This window comes from Lissotriton helveticus, chromosome 2_1 (assembly GCF_964261635.1).
Source record: "Lissotriton helveticus chromosome 2_1, aLisHel1.1, whole genome shotgun sequence".
In the NCBI taxonomy this organism is placed as follows: domain Eukaryota; kingdom Metazoa; phylum Chordata; class Amphibia; order Caudata; family Salamandridae; genus Lissotriton; species Lissotriton helveticus.
In genome coordinates this window covers 560,072,709-560,092,503 of record NC_136059.1, presented here as the reverse complement: position 1 = coordinate 560,092,503, position 19,795 = coordinate 560,072,709, and the positions used below count along the sequence as shown (strand labels likewise).

General features: G+C 46.6%; 1 protein-coding gene across 1 annotated transcript in view; it reads left to right on the top strand.

Annotated features, from left to right (window-relative positions):
- Window positions 1-19,450, top strand: part of F2R (coagulation factor II thrombin receptor) — a 220,770-nt gene extending 201,320 nt beyond the window's left edge. The window contains exon 2 of the mRNA XM_078675226.1: window positions 15,307-19,450. Within this exon, the coding sequence (XP_078531352.1) occupies window positions 15,307-16,505 (1,199 nt within the window). The 3' untranslated portion in view covers window positions 16,506-19,450. The remainder of the gene's footprint in view (window positions 1-15,306) is intronic.
- The last annotated feature ends 345 nt before the right edge of the window (window positions 19,451-19,795 follow it).

The window sequence follows — 19,795 nt, the reverse complement described above, 5'->3', positions numbered from 1 at the left end:
ATCATGGATTGATGGGGGAAGGGAGTTTGCCTTCTCCTTTCTTGCAAACAAAATACACGATTTTGGGCCACCTGCAAGGGTGAAGAGGACCACCAGCCTTTCCTTAAGGTATCCTAAGACTCGTAGTCCTCTCTAAAGGTTCAAGTGCATCTGATGAATGAGCCCTTTGATGGTGACACTTGTTTGAACCCCAGTTAGATGAGATTGCAGAGCGGACCACGCAGGAGAAATTGTTTTGCAGCTCTTCTGCTGCATCACATGATTTCCGTAGGCCACAGGCGATTAAAGTATTCATTCTTACGCCAAAAGCCACCAGTCTTTCACATAACAAACATAACAACTGGCACCAGCTGTCCCAGTGCTATGACTTGTTTATAGGCAACACTTGATCCCGAAAGTAGCTGCCTCAAGATAGTTTTCTTTACTGACAAGCTATTGATCGGTTACACCTTCCCTCCGCCCCCAGTTACAAAACACATGTTTTACCAATATTGAGATCTTTCCCTCACAGATTTGACGAAAGATCTTGAGAGATGGGTGGTTGATGCAGTCAGAGACTGTTGCACCAAATTTGACCAGCAATCACGTCAAAAACTCAATACCAGACTATCATTCTCAGTGTTTTTTTAAAAAAAAAGTCATTCATTAATGAGGAATAGCGCAGTCAAAGAAATGTCATCATCAGAAAGGGAAGGGGTGAGTAGGCAGCGTGCTTTCAAATTAGAGTTGAAGGATTTGGGTATGGGGCAACAAATAGTATAGTTCGTTCTGAAGATCTGTAGGAAAAGGTTGTGACTTTTCTGGGAGGTGTGACAGGTTCCTAGCAGATCGCTTGGCTGGACATCCTTGACTGGCTCAAACAACTTCTAGGCAGAATTCTGAGACACTCTTCTTCTATTGCTGTCTTGGATGCTTTAAACTCCAGTAAGGAAATGGGTGGTGATGGATTGTTGCCAGGTCTACCAACCCCAGTAGGTTAGAATGTGTTATGTAAGGCTCTGCTCAACACTCCTAGTGTGTGGGTCGCCGGTGAACCAAACAGGATGCCAAATCCTACCCAGGATGCCTACCTGGGGAACGTAGGATTGCTTGAAGTTCGGTGTAGCCACAATGGGTGATGAATGTTTCTTCCACATACCAGCACATCACACCCAATTGTGCCTCATTTGCCATGCTGAAGTATGCAAAAAATGATGGCTAGAATACTTGAATTATTTTTAGGCACTAATTATTTGGGGCCACTTTTCAATCCATCGATCACTCTCAATCCTGCTCCAATAGGAACAGTCCAGCCCTAACTGCCATGCCAGGTCCTCCCTTAACAAGCAACCCAAGACTAACTTTGCCTAATTGAGGATCGTCAATTGGGTGCAGCATGGTTGAAGTGGCCCAGTAGGCATGGGACCCACGTCTGTACGTATCCATCGCACTCGGGGTACACAAAAAATGGATGGAATGCTTGATTTATTCTCAAGGACTGGTAATTATTAGAGACCACATCCCAGTCCATGGTTATTTTACATACCATGCCACCTCAATTTGAACCCAGTCATATGCAAATCAGACTCGACCCTTCTCCAATAGAAACTGCCCTGCCCGATGTTTACGTTGCCTGACTCATGTATTCTCTTGTGCACATACCCAACCAATACACAACAAGGATGGTATGCACTTATTGTGACTATAAGGGAGGGGTAAGAATATATCTAAACGATTGACAATTTAAAGGTCCATGCATGCAAATTATTTATATGGACCGTTTTTTCTGGATGATAACAACAAACTTTATATTTGACTTGAACATTTCTTTTCTGGATGGTAGTAACAAGTTATATATTGCTGTATAGATAGCTCCAGCAAAGGTCAGGTAGTTGACAAGTCTCCACATGGCCCACAACCGAAACCATTACCAACATGGAGGATGGATTCCTCCCCACCCATCAGGACACTGATGGTCCTAGGCAAGCAGTGTAGCTTTGAGCATCCCCCGCACTGTCATTAACAATGACAGTTAAGTACCATTGTGATACACATGTGCCACAAGTCTCTTTCTGAAGTAGTTATTCTCCTTGATCAAGGCCCATGCCCATCGGATAAACCAACCATCAGATAGTGACTGACATTGTACCATGCGGTCTATTAGGAAGTTGATGAACCCAGCCCGCTGAAGGTGAATATCCATATCCCTTCTCTTCTACACCGTTTGACTGCACGAGTTCTTTACTTTCTTATGTATATACATTACGTGTTCCAGGTGTCCCTACAACTTGCATGTGCTGATCAGACCCTGACATCACAGTAAGGGTTGAAATATCGTTGACAGATAGAACAAAGTGATGTTTTTCTTATATTGGTTTTAGGTCCAGATATATATCTGATGGTCGGTTTATCATACGGCATGGGCCTCAATCAAGGACAATATATAAATATATCCCTTATCCAAAAGAGAAAATTGTTCCATGTCAAAGGAGAACATATATCTATCTAAGTGGCAGTCACCACTGGGTAGTTATAGTTAGGTCTGCTTTTCCATAGGAGGAGCATTTTTTGGTTTGGTAATAAACTTGGCACTATCTGATGAATCTTATCAACACGTTCCAAAAAACAGTCTATCCCCCTCAGTTCCTTTCTTGAACGTTTTGGGGTGATCAGTCAAGCAGGGGCCAAGAAAAAGGGGGGAGGGTTCACAAAGCCAAATTTCCCCATGGCATTTTCCATAAAAAAATTTAGGCAGTACTACTGCAAAAACTGCTGATCGGAATTACACCAAATTTGGAAAGAAGCTAGGTTTTGGTCCAGAAAACATTCATTTTGTGACTTGGTGTAAATCCGTTCAGTAGTATATGAAATACTAAGGTCCAAAAATATTTTTGTGTATCTGGATGGATGCTGGCAGTTATTACAGGATTCGGAGACTTAGTCCCCTATGGTGTAATTAAAAAGAAAAATAAACATAAGTGTGCAGCATAGGGATACCCTGCCCCTCAAGCACCTGTGGATTGGCCCCAGACTCCCCTGGCCCAAACATTTTTCAAAAAGTTGTCTTTTGGGATTCCTTTGTGATTGCGGCAAAGGTAAAACATTGTCCGACCACCTTTTTTTAACTAAATTAATTGGGGAGGAGGCATGAATAGGCCCACCCATGGCCTCGGGGACCCTGCCCCCCAGGGCCAGGTACCATAATTCAGGGGAGGGATGTGCATTCCCACCATTTTCGTGCCAATGGTCGGCCCGGGCCCCCATAACTGAATTTATAAAAAAGGGTAGGGGGCCATGCGTCCCCCCTCACAAAGCCTTAAAAGGCCCCGGGCACCCATCCACATGGGGTTGGCTCAATTGCTGTGTCCTGGGGAGCCCACCTTGAGACGCAGTGGGTTCCCTGCTCGCAAGTAAAAAACAGCTGCTCCCAATGGGCTGGAGCAATGCTTCTCCTGCAGCATGTGGGGAGCCAGCCAGGGCCCTGGTGCACACACCTCAAAGAAATATGGGACCCGTAGGATGGGGTCCCAAGGACCACAATAGGCTTGGGGAGGAGGGCCGCATGCCCCCTCTCCATTTAAGTTATCTGATGCCCCAAGGTATGGGCTCCCTGCAGCCTTTAGGGCTCAGGCAGAAGGGCTCCTCAGCCCCACTTCACTTTACAGAGGAATTCAGCCCGAGGGAATCCCCGGGGACTAATAAGGCTCGGGGAGGGGGACCGCATGCCCTCTCCTCATATAATATATTGTTTTGGCTCCCGGGAGTAGGGTCCACAAAGCCAATAGTGGCTTGGGGAGGGGTGCATGTGACCCAACAGGGAGCTGGATGCCTGGGGCCAACTCCATGCTGCGCACAGCCAAAGGCCATGCAAGGTGGGGGAGTTTGCTTTACATATGGTAATTGTTGGAACCTGGGATGACAGGTCGCCTAGGGTAGCCTGGCCTAGGGTAGGGCACAAATGCTAGAGGCACAAGTGTGAAGGTTGCAAACCACCCAGCAGTAACTCCACGCAATAACACACAAAAATAACACTACACCAAATTATGGAAAAATAAGAGCTGCTTCATAAAAAAATATTCTCTGCTCTCTTTTACTTAGTATTCACAGTTTAGTACTATACATTCTGTCAGAAGAAGTAGCATTACTCTTAAGTCTTTGGAAAGACTACAGCTCAGTATACGCAGTTGGAATCAGTAGTAACATTTTCAGCAATGTTAACTTGCATTAGTAATCAACATCAAAAATACATTTCATTACATCAGACTCAAAACTTTACTGGCTTTGGTTTCTCTACAGTGTTTAAATCTCTTCCTCCCTTATCTGTACCTTATTCACAAAGTGAGTGCGCACCCAGTGAGAAGTGTAGGAAATCCACAAGTTCCATATATACATCAACAACCTCTATGAGTATCTGATGGTGTCCCTAATTGGTGGGAACTTACAGCGCTTTCCTGACCCTAGACTTGGTCCCCCTGGTTTCTGGCTCAGTAGTTGCCTTTCCCCAGACCTGTCTCAATGAGGTTGGTAACATTAAACTAATCCCCCACCTTCTAGGACACAGCGTAGGAGTAAAAACGTTCAGGGTGTCTGGGCACCTCTCTTATGCACTGGTACCGAGTCTCCTCTGACTCGTGAGGTAAATATTCCCTGCGAGGGCTCAGTATTTTCCCCCTTCACCCCCACTCTCCTTACTGTCTTCTTGTAGACTATACTGCCCCAGTCTCCAGGAATCGGGGCTGACAGACGACTCTGCTGTCGATCCAACCGGCAGCTGTAGCAACCGTTTATTCCCGCCCAGCCAAACTCTTAACCTCGGCGCTGGCGTGGGAGGGATCGGTGACAGCTTGCCTTTGCTTCGAAATTGCCAGCGGGCCCTCCGCTTCTGCTCTCACGTTCCCAGGGCAGGCGTCAGAAGCTGCTTCTGGCCCTGCCGAGCGCCGCTTCCGCTTCCCCTCACAGGCTGGCCACACCTCGCAGAGCTAGACGGCACGACCGGGCATGCGCGAAGGGGAAGTGTCTCCCCGCTGAAGCCCGCGCTCTCCCGCCGGTGCTCTTTCCACTACTCCGCCCACTCCAGCACTGTCAAGGGCATTACCAGGACCGCTCCTCACCACATGGACGGCTCCTTCACCGCGTCTCTCTCCACGCCGACCCGGGGGCGGACCAGGACGTCTTCACCCCGCTTCTGCTCTCTCAGTGCTCGTCACTCTCCTTGACCAGCAATCGACGAAGGCAGGTAGGAGGAGGGACACTGTAGGATGTTATCACTTGGGGGTAATCCTGGCAGTCGGAAGCAGGGTTGAGTTGATGAGCTGAGCAAGGGAGCAGGCCACAAGGATTAACCCCTTCCTGTCTGGGCGTTTCTCAGCATTAGTCTCTTCACTGGGCAGAGGACTGCACCCCCACAGTGCTGCAGTCTCCTTCTCCTGTTCACATCCCTATTCTTCCAGTCTAGGGATTAGTCAGGCGCCCAGGGTCTTCAGTAATCATAAACAGCGGGGACAAGACAAGGATCTCAAAGGAGGGGTAGAGAAGTGGATCAATTTGGCCGCATCCCAGTCCAGGAGGTCAACCCTTTCACTAGCCTTCTCCCCACCTTCCGAGATAACCTGTCCTCCAGCTGACTCTCTCTGGCAAGACAAAATGGCTGTCCAGCATTCCGCCTTTTATAGGCTGACCCTCAGGAGTCCAGAAGGAACCAGAAGGTTCTGGAACGCCCTATTCTACTCTATGGGACAGGTTCTAGGTTTGGCAGTTGGGACAGTTGGTAGCCACCATTTTGTGACTCCAACTATTTCCCTGTCAGGAAAGGCCTCTAGGCCTGAGGTGAAAAACTATGAGGGTGAAAGAACACCTATCCCCTTTACCAACACCTTGTAAAAGCTAGTGGACACAAAAATTAATAAAAGTATGAGGGGCAAAAAGGGGACAAAATAAATAATACATTGGAGGGACTACGCAAAAAGCCAGACAGGTCTAACACGCGTCCCCCCCAGCTGAAAGTGGGGAGAACTACCCAACCCCTTGGGAGTCCTCATCACTAAGGCGGAAATACCTGGAGAGACCGTCTGCATTGGCGTGGTCCTTTCCAGGCCGATGTTCCACCCGGAAGTCCATTCCCTGTAGGGAGATGGACCACCTCAACAGCTTGGGATTCTCCCCCTTCATCTGCATTAGCCAACGAAGGGGGCGATGGTCAGTCTGAACCAGGAAGTGCGAGCCAAACAGGTATGGCCGCAGCTTCTTCAGAGCCCACACCACCGCAAAAGCTTCCCTCTCAATTGCACTCCACTTCTGTTCCCGGGGAAGCAGTCTCCTGGATAAGAAGACCACAGGTTGATCCAGGCCCTCTTCATTTAGTTGCGATAACACTGCCCCAATGCCATGTTCTGATGCATCTGTCTGGACAATGAACTCCTTGGTGAAGTCTGGGGCCCTCAGGACCGGTGCTGCACACATTGCCTGCTTCAGTTTCTCAAATGCTTGCTGACAAGCTTTCGTCCAAACTACCCGTCGAGGTTGTTTCTTTGAGGTGAGCTCTGTGAGAGGCGCTACAATAGTGCCATATCCCTTCACAAAGCGACGGTAGTAGCCTGTGAGGCCCAGGAAAGCTCGGACCTCAGTCTGTGTCTTGGGGGGTTCCCAGGCCATGATTGCCTCAATCTTTGCCTGCAGGGGCTGCACTGACCCCCTACCCACCAAGTGTCCAAGGTACACAACCGACCCTTGCCCAATCTGGCTTTGATGGTCAATCCAGCTTGTTTCAGGGCCTGGAGAACTGCTTGCAAATGTTGCAAATGGTCCTCCCAACTGCTACTGAAGACAGCAATGTCATCCAGGTAAGCAGCAGAGAAACTCTCCATTCCCGAGAGAACCTGATTCACCAGCCGCTGAAATGTGGCAGGGGCATTTTTGAGCCCAAAGGGCATCACACAAAATTGGAAGTGTCCCTCAGGCGTGGAGAAGGCTGACCTTTACTTTGCTCCATCTGTCAAGGAGATCTGCCAGTACCCTGAAGTGAGGTCAAAGGTACTTAGGTATTGGGCAGCTCCTAGCCGGTCAATTAACTCATCCGCCCTAGTGATCGGATGAGCATCAGTCTTTGTAACTGAGTTCAGTCCTCGGTAATCCACACAGAACCTCAGTTCTGGTGTGGTGCCTGGTGGGGCGGCTTTTGGCACTAGCACCACCGGACTGGACCACGGGCTGTTGGAAGGTTCTATCACTCCTAGCGCTAGCATCTTGGCAACCTCTCCATGGATGCTAGCCTTCACCTTGTCTGACAGCCGGTAGGTCTTTGACTCCACTGGTGGGCTGTCTCCGGTGTCCACATCATGGGTACACAGGTGGGTTCTTCCCGGGACAAGGGAGAACAACGAAGAGTACTGCTCCAATACCTGGCGGCAATCCTCTCGCTGCCCAGGAGTTAGGGATGGGGAGAGAATCACTCCCTCCACCGACCCATCCTTCTCTTGAGATGAGAAGAGATCAGGGAGAGGCTCGCTTTCTCCTTCCTCGGCACCATCAGTCACCATCATCAGGATGACCTCTGGCCTCTCGTGGTGGGGTTTGAGGCGATTGGCATGCAGCACCCGTAGGGGCTGTCGAGGGGTCTTCAGATCCACCAAGTAAGTGGCCTTACCCTTCTTTTCCAACACCTCAAATGGGCCTGTCCAACGATCCTGAAGGGCACTTAGCTCTCCAGGTTCCATCACCCACACTTTCTGGCCAGGCTCCAATTCCACCGGGTGAGCATTGTGATCGTACCATTCCTTCATTACTGCCTGGCTGGCCTCTAAGTTGTCAGAAGCTTGCTTCCACAACTTGGCCATTTGGCTCCGGAAGGCCAGCATGTAGCTCACCACATCCTGAGGAGGCTTTCTGGGAGACTTTTCCCATCCATCCTTCACCAGGCTGAGAGGTCCACGCACAGGGTGCCCGTACAACAGTTCAAAAGGGCTGAAGCCCACTCCCTTCTGCGGCACTTCTCGGTAGGAAAACAGCAAACGGGGCAGGAGGACGTCCCATTTCCTCCGTAGGCTCTCAGGCAGACTTCTTATCATGCCCTTCAGGGTCTTATTGAACCTCTCTACCAGTCCATTCGACTGGGGGTGATAAGGAGTGGTGAACCGGTAAGTCACTCCACACTCCTTCCACATTGCCCGCATGTACGCTGACATAAAGTTGGTCCCCCTGTCGGACACAACTTCCTTGGGGAATCCCACTCGGGTAAAGATCCCCATCAGGGCCCTAGCCACCACAGGTGCAGTGACAGTCCTCAGAGGAATGGCCTCTGGATACCGTGTGGCATGATCCACCAGAACCAGGATAAACCTGTGACCAGCTGTTGTTGGTGGATCCAATGGCCCTACAATGTCGATGCCCACCTTTTCAAAGGGGGTGCTAACGACTGGAAGTGGTTCCAGGGGAGCTTCAGCTTCACCCCTGTTTTCCCACTGGCCTGGCAGGATACACATGTCCGACAGTAAGTGTTGGACGCCACTTTCATCTGAGGCCAGTAAAAGTGGAGGACAAGAAGAGCAAAGGTCTTGTCCTGGCCTAAGTGTCCTGCCAAGGGTATTGCATGAGCCAATTCCAGCAGAAAGGCTCGGTATTGCTGCGGGACTACCAAGGCCCTTGATGAGCCAGGTAAGGGTACCTTGGGTTCACTGTAGAGGAGTCCATCCTCCCAGTAAATATGGTGGTGTCCCGTAGCATCACCTGCTGCCTGGGCTTCAGCCTGACGCCTCAGTCCCTCAAGGGTAGGGCACTCCCTCTCCCCCCTACAGAATTCCTCTCTGGTAGGTCCTCCCTCCACATGCCACTCAGCAGGGATGGGTAAATCCTCCAGAGAGTCTACTCCCCCCTCCACGGACTCCTGGTCCACCACCGCCGGTGGCCGATCTGTCACATGGGGCGTGGAAGCCGAAGCAGGCTCTTCCTGTCTCCGGGTCTGTCCCTTTTTGGCAGCGGGTTGGGCCATTGTTCCAGGCTCCAACCCAGGCGAACTCCCTCTTCGGGTAGTCGCAGACCGTGTGCTCACACAGGCCCAGTCAGGTGTACCCAGCATCGCAGAGTGCGTCCGGTATTCCACCTCTCTCCAAGTGTTGTGCTCCATGTCATTCCCCAGCAGACAATCAACTGGCACGGCAGGGCTTACGGCAACTCGAAGTGAACCTGCAACCCCCTCCCACTCAAAGGGAACCTCAGCCACTGGATAGTGGCCCATTCTGCCGTCAGCCATCGCGGCGGGGTGGAGTACATGGGGAACCACCTGCTCTGGAGACACCAGTTGACTTCTCACCATAGTCATACTGGCTCCTGTATCTCTCAGAGCCTCCCCTCTCTGGCCATTGATGGTGACCCACTGCCCATACTTTGTAGTATTTGGGGGCACCTGGATCTTTGGAACCATCTCCCGCTCTCCCAGGGACACTAAGGTGACACCCGCCCGCTCACCCCCCTTATCTAAGGGCAACTCCTCCCCGAGCGCTACACTAGCTACTCCCGGTGGTTTTCCTCCCGTGTGAGGGGGTGGTCTCTTTGGGCATCTGACATCTCCCTTATAATGTCCAACACCACCACACTCAAAACAGTGGAGAACCCTTGGCTGCTGGCTTTGGCCAGGATTAGGGTTTCTGGGCGGGTTTACCTTAGGGGTGAAACCTGTTCCCTTCCCTTGGAAACTGTTTTGGGGACCTTTAGAGAACTCCCTCTTTTTATCTCCCCCCTCCTTCTTCTGAGGGGCGCCCTGTCCGGCCTTTTGGGAATCCCCTCCAGTCCCCTTTGAGGACACCCGGGTACTTGCCCAGATGTCCGCCTCCTCTGCAAGCTTCCGGGGATTGGTCAGCTTGCTGTCCACTAGGTGTTGGCGCAGCTCGGGAAAGCATTTCTCAAGGAGGTGCTCTTTCAAAAATAGATCATACAACCCCTCATAGTCCTTCACCTCGCTGCCCTTGACCCAGCCCTCTAATGCCTTTCGTGCATAATCAAGGAAGTCCACCCAGTTCTGAGTGCTTAACTTGTGGCTCCCCCTGAACTTCTGGCGATACCTTTCTGGGGTAAGCCCAAACTTCCTTACCAATGCTAGCTTCATGATGGGGTAGTTGGTTTGCTCCTCTGGTTCCAGGGCCAACAAGGTGTCCCGACCAGTAGGAGGCATGTACCTATACAAACCACCCCCCCCAGTGCTTCTCCTGCACCCCATGGGCTCTTAAGGAGACCTCATAGGCAGCCAACCATTTGGCTATGTCATCTCCCTGACTAAAGCTAGCAATAAGGTCTTCTGGCAAATAGGGTCTGGACTCCCTGGCTGTTTCTTTGGATTCGCTGCCACCATTTATTACAGGAGAAGGCCCCCGTTGCAGGGCCTGGAGTTCCAACTCTTTCAACCTGAACTCATGAACCATCCTCTTCTCTTCCTTCTCCTGCTCCAGCGTAGCCAACTACCATTTTAATTGCCTCTTTTCCCTCCTGTCAGCGAGCTCTGCTTCGGTTAAGCCTCCCCCGGAAACACTACTGCCTTTCCTGGAGTAGGACCCTGGTCCTGGGAGTAGGTTTTCCCCCTCCGAGTGGAATAATCCATTTATCTCCACAACCGGGTCCCGGTCTGTCCCTTCATCCTCCTCCTTCCCTTCTTTGTGTGCCTCCACCCAAGCCCTTAGACTGGTCTGGAGTTCCCCCTTCTTGGCACCATGCTTAAAAAATACCCCCATTTTCTGGCAGAAATCTTTCAGCTGAGCCACAGAATAGGTATCTAGGTTTTCTAGTGCAAATTCTATTTTACAATAGGCAATACCAAGTTATACACACAAGGAAATTAGAGTTGCAAGGGCAACCTAAAGCCACCTCCACCCCACCACCAGGAACAAATTTGGAAAAACAAAAGGACAAATTAGGAGGGCCGCTAGGAGAAAACTCCTGGTGTAGGCTAGTGTATTACGTTCAATTACTACTGAGTAGTTGCAACCACAGTCAGGATCCCACCGCTGGACACCAATCTGTTGGAACCTGGGATGACAGGTCACCTAGGGTAGCCTGGCCTAGGGTAGGGCACAAATGCTAGAGGCACAAGTGTGTAGGTTGCAAACCACCCAGCAGTAACTCCACGCAATAACACACAAAAATGACACTACACCAAATTATGGAAAAATAAGAGCTGCTTTATAAAAAAATATTCTCTGCTCTCTTTTACTTAGTATTCACAGTTTAGTACTATACATTCTGTCAGAAGAAGTAGCATTACTCTTAAGTCTTTGGAAAGACTACAGCTCAGTATACGCAGTTGGAATCAGTAGTAAAATTTTCAGCAATGTTAACTTGCATTAGTAATCAACATCAAAAATACATTTCATTACATCAGACTCAAAACTTTACTGGCTTTGGTTTCTCTACAGTGTTTAAATCTCTTCCTCCCTTATCTGTACCTTATTCACAAAGTGAGTGCGCACCCAGTGAGAAGTGTAGGAAATCCACTAGTTCCATATATACATCAACAACCTCTATGAGTATCTGATGGTGTCCCTAATTGGTGGGAACTTACAGCGCTTTCCTGACCCTAGACTTGGTCCCCCTGGTTTCTGGCTCAGTAGTTGCCTTTCCCCAGACCTGTCTCAATGAGGTTGGTAACATTAAACTAATCCCCCACCTTCTAGGACACAGCGTAGGAGTAAAAACGTTCAGGGTGTCTGGGCACCTCTCTTATGCACTGGTACCGAGTCTCCTCTGACTCGTGAGGTAAATATTCCCTGCGAGGGCTCAGTATTTTCCCCCTTTACCCCCACTCTCCTTACTGTCTTCTTGTAGACTATACTGCCCCAGTCTCCAGGAATCGGGGCTGACAGACGACTCTGCTGTCGATCCAACCGGCAGCTGTAGCAACCGTTTATTCCCGCCCAGCCAAACTCTTAACCTCGGCGCTGGCGTGGGAGGGATCGGTGACAGCTTGCCTTTGCTTCGAAATTGCCAGCGGGCCCTCCGCTTCTGCTCTCACGTTCCCAGGGCAGGCGTCAGAAGCTGCTTCTGGCCCTGCCGAGCGCCGCTTCCGCTTCCCCTCACAGGCTGGCCACACCTCGCAGAGCTAGACGGCACGACCGGGCATGCGCGAAGGGGAAGTGTCTCCCCGCTGAAGCCCGCGCTCTCCCGCCGGTGCTCTTTCCACTACTCCGCCCACTCCAGCACTGTCAAGGGCATTACCAGGACCGCTCCTCACCACATGGACGGCTCCTTCACCGCGTCTCTCTCCACGCCGACCCGGGGGCGGACCAGGACGTTTTCACCCCGCTTCTGCTCTCTGTGCTCGTCACTCTCCTTGACCAGCAATCGACGAAGGCAGGTAGGAGGAGGGACACTGTAGGATGTTATCACTAGGGGGTAATCCTGGCAGTCGGAAGCAGGGTTGAGTTGATGAGCTGAGCAAGGGAGCAGGCCACAAGGATTAACCCCTTCCTGTCTGGGCGTTTCTCAGCATTAGTCTCTTCACTGGGCAGAGGACTGCACCCCCACAGTGCTGCTGTCTCCTTCTCCTGTTCACATCCCTATTCTTCCAGTCTAGGGATTAGTCAGGCGCCCAGGGTCTTCAGTAATCATAAACAGCGGGGACAAGACAAGGATCTCAAAGGAGGGGTAGAGAAGTGGATCAATTTGGCCGCATCCCAGTCCAGGAGGTCAACCCTTTCACTAGCCTTCCCCCCACCTTCCGAGATAACCTGTCCTCCAGCTGACTCTCTCTGGCAAGACAAAATGGCTGTCCAGCATTCCGCCTTTTATAGGCTGACCCTCAGGAGTCCAGAAGGAACCAGAAGGTTCTGGAACGCCCTATTCTACTCTATGGGACAGGTTCTAGGTTTGGCAGTTGGGACAGTTGGTAGCCACCATTTTGTGACTCCAACTATTTCCCTGTCAGGAAAGGCCTCTAGGCCTGAGGTGAAAAACTATGAGGGTGAAAGAACACCTATCCCCTTTACCAACACCTTGAAAAAGCTAGTGGACACAAAAATTAATAAAAGTATGAGGGGCAAAAAGGGGACAAAATAAATAATAAATTGGAGGGACTACGCAAAAAGCCAGACAGGTCTAACAGTAATAAAATATAACTTTTCGTTACAATGTAGAAATTCACTGAAAAAACAAAGGTTAAAGTAACATTATAGTTGAGTGAAAATTTCAGTGACAATGTAATGTTTTAAACTCAAAAACACTACAATTTACTAGTTATAGTTATCTCAAGTAACTATAACCCTTGTCCTTAGGTAACTGTAACTTGGGCCTTCACCATTCACTGCTAATGACCTCACATTTTACATTACTTATGACCTCTTCTATGATATAAATGGTCACACCCACACACCTGTTTGAACAGTAGAAAGTGTGTTCAATATAATAACAAAGCTAGCATTTCTCATTGTACGGGGCAAGCTGGGCGGATGGGTTCAGCAAGTGAAGGCTGACAGCTTTTCCCAGGAGCCTTCAGTTAAAGGATATGATGTGATTATACATGGTCTGTCTTGTTGCCTGGCATGAAGGTTCCTCTCTCCCCCTTAACACCCTATGCTAAGCTTTTATGACCTCATTTAGTTGGTGTTGAATGTTCTAGGATAAACAATTGATAGCAAATGACCTAATGCCCTTTCACTTATTTTCAATCTGCAAACCTTTGTTCTTCGAATAACGATAACAAACAAGACACGAACAAGACACGCAGGTATCCGCTTTCCATTAAACTTTGCTCATAACGCATTAATAATTATTTGAACCAGCACAGTCAGCACATATTGAATACTAATAATATATTTGAGCAATCTTGTCTATCATACTGCAAGGAAAAATAAGAAAGTAAATATGCATTCTCTCAATCACCATTTTCACTTTTTATTGGTTAGCACACGTAACTTGAGAAGGGGAATACCCAGAAGAGAAAAGTCATAATTATGACAATGGTACACTATAGGAGAGGGTTGATATCACAACCATGGTGGAAAATGTGGTTTCACAGCCAAGACCTATGCCCTGATATGTTTGCATAACTGGTTAGGCCCATACAGGTAGCCCCCAGAAAAAAGATAGAGGAACAGGGTAGTAAGAGAAAATACTATTGCTTCCACTTTGGTTCTACCACTAAAAGTGAAGCCTTGAGAGACTGCTATAGAGCTACAATTGGAGTTCTCGTGAAATTATTAGGGCAAGAATGTTGGGAGGTGGCTGGACATATTTGCAGAAGGATCTAACTGCTGCTATCGTCATCTGCCCACATTCTGTGGAATCCACATTTTTTTTTACACGGGCTTAAAAAGTTTAAAGAGGCAGTATGGGACCTTAGAGAAGAGGGAAGATCTGTTACTTTTTTTTTTAAACTGTGGAGTTATTTTTACTCTGGGCAGTAGACTTGTCAGCATATTATAATTTAGGCATGAAGAATGAGCATACGTTTCTCAAGATTCTAGGTAATGGCTGTGGTTAATTTGTAAATAGAAGAGGTTAGCTACCACCTTTCTGCATTCTCTTCAGAGGCAGCTGTTTTTTGAATATGCTCATTGTTTTAATGGGCCCTGGTGGCCGAAGCCAGAAAGAAAAGACTTAAGATGGCCATGGATGATTGCTCTTAACTTGCCATACTTATTTCAGGATAATAAAATGTATGGGGAAGAGTTATTGGTAAATCTGAGATTGTTGTATTTGTTTATGTCTCCTATACCTCTGTAGTAGAATATACACATACAGTGATCTTCCTCTTTCCTTCCCATTGTTTGCCACTTGATATTCCTCACTCCCTCTCTCTTCTAATGTCACGTATAGCGCCCTTCCTCACACGTGTCATTCTCTCGTTATTGTTCCTTCCCTTACACAGTTGCCTGTTTTGTGTCTTCTCAAGCACTCCCCCCTCATTTCCTACTTCATTTTGTCACTTCCTGGTCTCTCACTGTCCGGTTCTCTTTGGATCAAGCACCCCTTTCTTACTCGTCAGTGTTCGCACAGTACACCTCTCCTTTCCTCTCACAGTTACCCTTTTTATTTCCATTTCCCTTCCTCCCTTACCTTTCTCAACTCTCAATAGTGCTCACTGAAGCTCCTCAGTAGAGACCATAGGCGAAGTAGAGGACTAATTGAAATTAAATGCATAATGAAGATGTTTATGTTAATAGTCAATGACGGTTGTTGTGAGGTAAGGCCTGTGTGTGCTGTGCATTGTACTTGTACTTCATATATATTGTAAGGTGTATGAAACAAAATCTAGTCCATAAAGTAGGGCAAATTATCTATTGCGCTACCAATGAAATTTCCAACAATATCTTTTCTCCCACTGAAGTTCTTTTCATTCTTTCTTTGTAGGTTCCCAGGTGTTGAACAACAGCATTATAAGAACCTTCTACAATTATTACAAGCACGAACCATATGAAGCAATTCCACTTTCAGACTTGGAGGGTGAAAATGATTCGGATGAAGGATCAGGACTTCAGAATGTACCTTTTCCTCGTATTGTCAAGATCAAAACTGAGAAAGAAAAAGCGATCTCAGAAGACGCAAAAGGCTACCTGACCAGCCCGTGGCTCACTCTGTTTGTTCCCTCTGTGTACACGGCAGTGTTCTGCATCGGCCTCCCTCTCAACGTCCTGGCGGTTCTTATGTTCTTATTCAAAATGAAGGTTAAAAAACCAGCTGTGGTTTACATGTTGAATCTGGCATCCGCTGATGTCCTTTTTGCTAGTGTCCTTCCATTCAAGGCAGTATACCACTTCTCTGGCAATGACTGGGGTTTTGGCCCTGGACTGTGTCGCTGTGTCACAGCGGCCTTCTACTGTAATATGTACTGCTCGGTCTTGCTGATGATGTGCATAAGCGTTGACCGCTTCCTAGCCGTGGTTTATCCCATGCAGTCGCTCTCGTGGCGCACTCGAGGCCGCGCCTCCCTCATGTGTATATTGGTCTGGATTTTGTCTGCTGCAAGCACTATCCCTCTTCTTGCCACCGAGCAAACTGCAAAGTTACCAGAGTTGGGTATAACCACCTGTCACGATGTTTTAGATCTTGCCGAACTCAAAAACTTTTATATATACTATTTCTCTGTCCTCTGCTCTGTTTTCTTTCTTTTGCCTTTAGTGATCACTGTGGTCTGTTATATAGGTATTATCCGATGTCTTAGCACCACTAGCATCGAAAATAGTGCAAAGAAGACAAGAGCCTTGATTTTGGCTCTAGTCGTCTTCTGTGTTTTCATTATCTGCTTTGGACCTACCAACGTCATTATGCTGATCCATTATGTACGCTATTCTTCTGGCTCCAGTGAGGTGATGTACTTTGCCTATATCCTCTGTGTGTGCATCAGTAGCGTGAGCTGCTGCATTGACCCCATTGTTTATTACTACGCTTCCTCCCAGTGCCAGAGACACCTCTGCAATCTATTGTGCTGCAGGAAGCACTCTGACACAAGTAGCAGTGGCAGCTCTGGCCCTCTGATGATCCGCCCTAGTAGAATGGACACCTCCTCCACCAACGTCAACAACAGCATCTACAAAAAGTTGTTGACCTGAATACCTTAACCACACACAGAACACTTATTTGACCTTGAGAACAGTTGTCAGACAGCTACAGCAAATAACAATTTATACTTAAACTTGTGTTCAAGTTTTTTTTGTTTTACAGTAGCATAAGAGTTAGTAGCTGTCTTTGCCACATATGGATGTAAAGACAATAAATGCATCCACCATTCTGTGGGCATGAGACGCCTTACGAAATAGGTGCTTAGTTAATCCAAGGACAATGCTGTTTAAAATGTAATTTTTTTTTTGCTTGAGATCTAACACAGTCAGGTTTGCCAGTCTGTGCTGATAATCTGATTAGTTACTACACCCCACAGCCAGGAATACTCCTGCTTGATTCCTAGGTTAGCAACATGTAATGTAAAGCTCCAAATCTGAAAGGACAATTGCCTTGATCTCAAATGTGCAGGTGTAACCAAGGCTTCCATTGAAATGACATGGACCGAATAACAATTTTTGTACAGCTGCAGTAGCATGATGTCCACAGTTTGAATTATTCACACAAAAAATCTCTCCATTTACCTCTCTTGACTCCTTCCACATTCCTAGAGAAGCCCGTTGAATAGGAATATTGCACTCTGCTGGATGTGGTGTAGTGTGCAACAGATATACACTATTCACTAATTCTCACACACTCCAAGCTAGATTTTTTGTTTAATGGGGGAACTAATGAAAAACCATTGGTAGTTTCTTTTTTATGATAAGAGGTTGAAAAGGTGCTCCAAATGGAGATTTGGAAGAACATACTTAGCAGTCTCTATGAACAAAACTATTCTAAGCATGCTTAGTTGACAGCTCTTTAACTGCTGTTTACCTATGACAGCTATGAGCAATTTCTTCAAAACAGCTCCTTGAATCAAGCGCCAGAGCCAAGACTTGAACTAACAGCTTGTTAACTTCACCCTAATTAATAAAACACTTAAGAATGCATAATGTTTTCCATTCCTTCTTTCCCCACCTGCACCCCAGTCTTTGGGCACAAACAGTAACAGTGTAATAGAGCTAGACAAACACTGTAAGTCCAAGTGGACCCTTAACAAAACATATCCTTTTGTGCTAGAGCCTCTCCACAATCGAAGAGACATTTTCACAAAACATGAAGGGTGTTTTGTTTGGCACAACTCCAATTACATCGAGTGGCATTTGTGAGTATTGCACCTACAGAGGAATTAAACTCATGAATAATCTTATATTGGGAATTAGAAAGCCTGAAACAAAAAAAGATATATATATGCTGCTGCACACAAGTTTTTTTTATTTCCCATTTTCTAATTTCTTGGGTGCCTTTACCATTCATCTGGTTCATTTTAAATTCATTCTTCAAAAGTACTTATTCATCTATCAATTGTTCAATCAAATTCCACAGTTGATTGCATAATTCATCCTTTTTCAGTCTACACACACAAATAATCTCTAGGCGTTTCAATATGGCCTCTGTCCCCTTTTCATGACTGTGTATATTATAAACTGCAAAACACAAACATTGTACATTTTCTTTAACCACATAAGACTCACGTTAAAAGTAATGTTGGTGATCTCTTATTTCAACTCCATATAAAAGAATACTTCAAACCTCGATGAAAAGAAAGTCAGCAGGGCGTATTCAGCTAAATGCATGCCTCTAGTGGTTTCCTGTAACGTTATGGTCCCCATTAATCAGTTCTGTGTACTATTCTGTTCTCTTACCCATTAGCCATCACATTTAGGAGGACTGAGTCACAAAGATATATTTTTTGAAAACCTAAATCTACTCCAATGTTCCCTCCTTTCATTTCAAGTAGTTTTGTGGTTTTTGCAGACCCACATCTACAAAAAATGAAGATTCATTTGAGTATAACTATATCTGTATTTTTTGTCCAAATGGCCACTTTACAGTTCTCTACCTTTGTCTTTTTTTCTTTGACTCTCAAGAATGATTCTTCCCTGTGGAGAAAAGGACACTGCCTATAAATACAGGGACTTTGAGGATTTTCTTGCACTCCATTTGCACATTTTCTAAAAGGAATGTAAAAGAGAAGGATGAATCATTTGGACATGCTAATGTACAGGCAAAGTTACACATTTATGGGTGTTTACATTTGTAGTGGTTACCACATCCCTCTTTCCCAGATAAGCTATCTTCTCTCCTGATCCCTAAATTTAGAACCTTTGCCATAGGGACACGCTTTCTGCTATTTTACCTGTAGTTTGCCCCAGTAAAATTCTACTGATACTAGTTCTGTAAATCCCAAGGTGGCATTGCAAACATAAATGAATTTGTTACCATATGCCTGCAACGTAGATGCGCCAAAATGTTTGGAAATCGGGCATTTAGTGATTGAAAGTAGCCCTGCTTATATAGAAACCAATGGTGCATTTCTATGTAAAATATTGATGTCTTATTCAATTTCTAATCGGGTTAATAATCCATTTTTTGGAAGTACTTCGGCCAGATAGGCATACACTCTCAATACCTTTCGCTGCCTAAACATCATTCATGAAAGTAGCTTTTTGAGAGCAGTAAGATCTCAGTCCCTGATGGTGTCACGCTTTCTTTCAAGGATATTAGTGTTGTCACAGTCCGCGCGTCAGTGAGCATTACTATATCACATGTTTTTGTTTATCTCCTTCCACATGTTTAGAACTTTGGACCCACATCAAATAAGCATCAACAATTGTGTCCTTAAAATGTATGCAGATATTTTCTATCATTTTTACTTGTGCAAACCAACAGTTATTTTTGTACTATTTAATGAAACCGTTTGTTTACAGATTATATTGTGTAATGTATGTACACATGTTAAAGTATTTTGTGTAATTTGTTACTGATGCAGAACTTTGCTTGCAATTGTCTTGGATCATAATATCACTGCTTCCAAATGGTAGAATATAAAGCAGGTACACTCCTTATGATATTATTCTTTAGCTTTAATAAATGTGACATGTTTATATACAAATGTGTTATGTGACCTTGTTTGCCTTGAAAAAACGAACTCCCCCTTCTCACTCTACAGCCCCGATACCAGTCACTTTATCAACCTTAAATGGGATGCCTCATATTTGTGTGCATTTTCAAGTGGCTGTATCATTTCCAAATACTCCTTTATTTCTTTTCTCTTTTTTGTCTTTTTATATCTTTAAAAAAGGATTGAGGTTTCTGTCTCTTTTTCTGCGTAATAACATGGTGTAAAGTGCAGCTGCAGTTCCTTGGCATCTTGAGGTAATGTGACATCACTGTGATCAACCAGCTTCTTTAACAAAGAAGTCGACAAGGAACACATTCTGTTAATTTCCACCTAAAA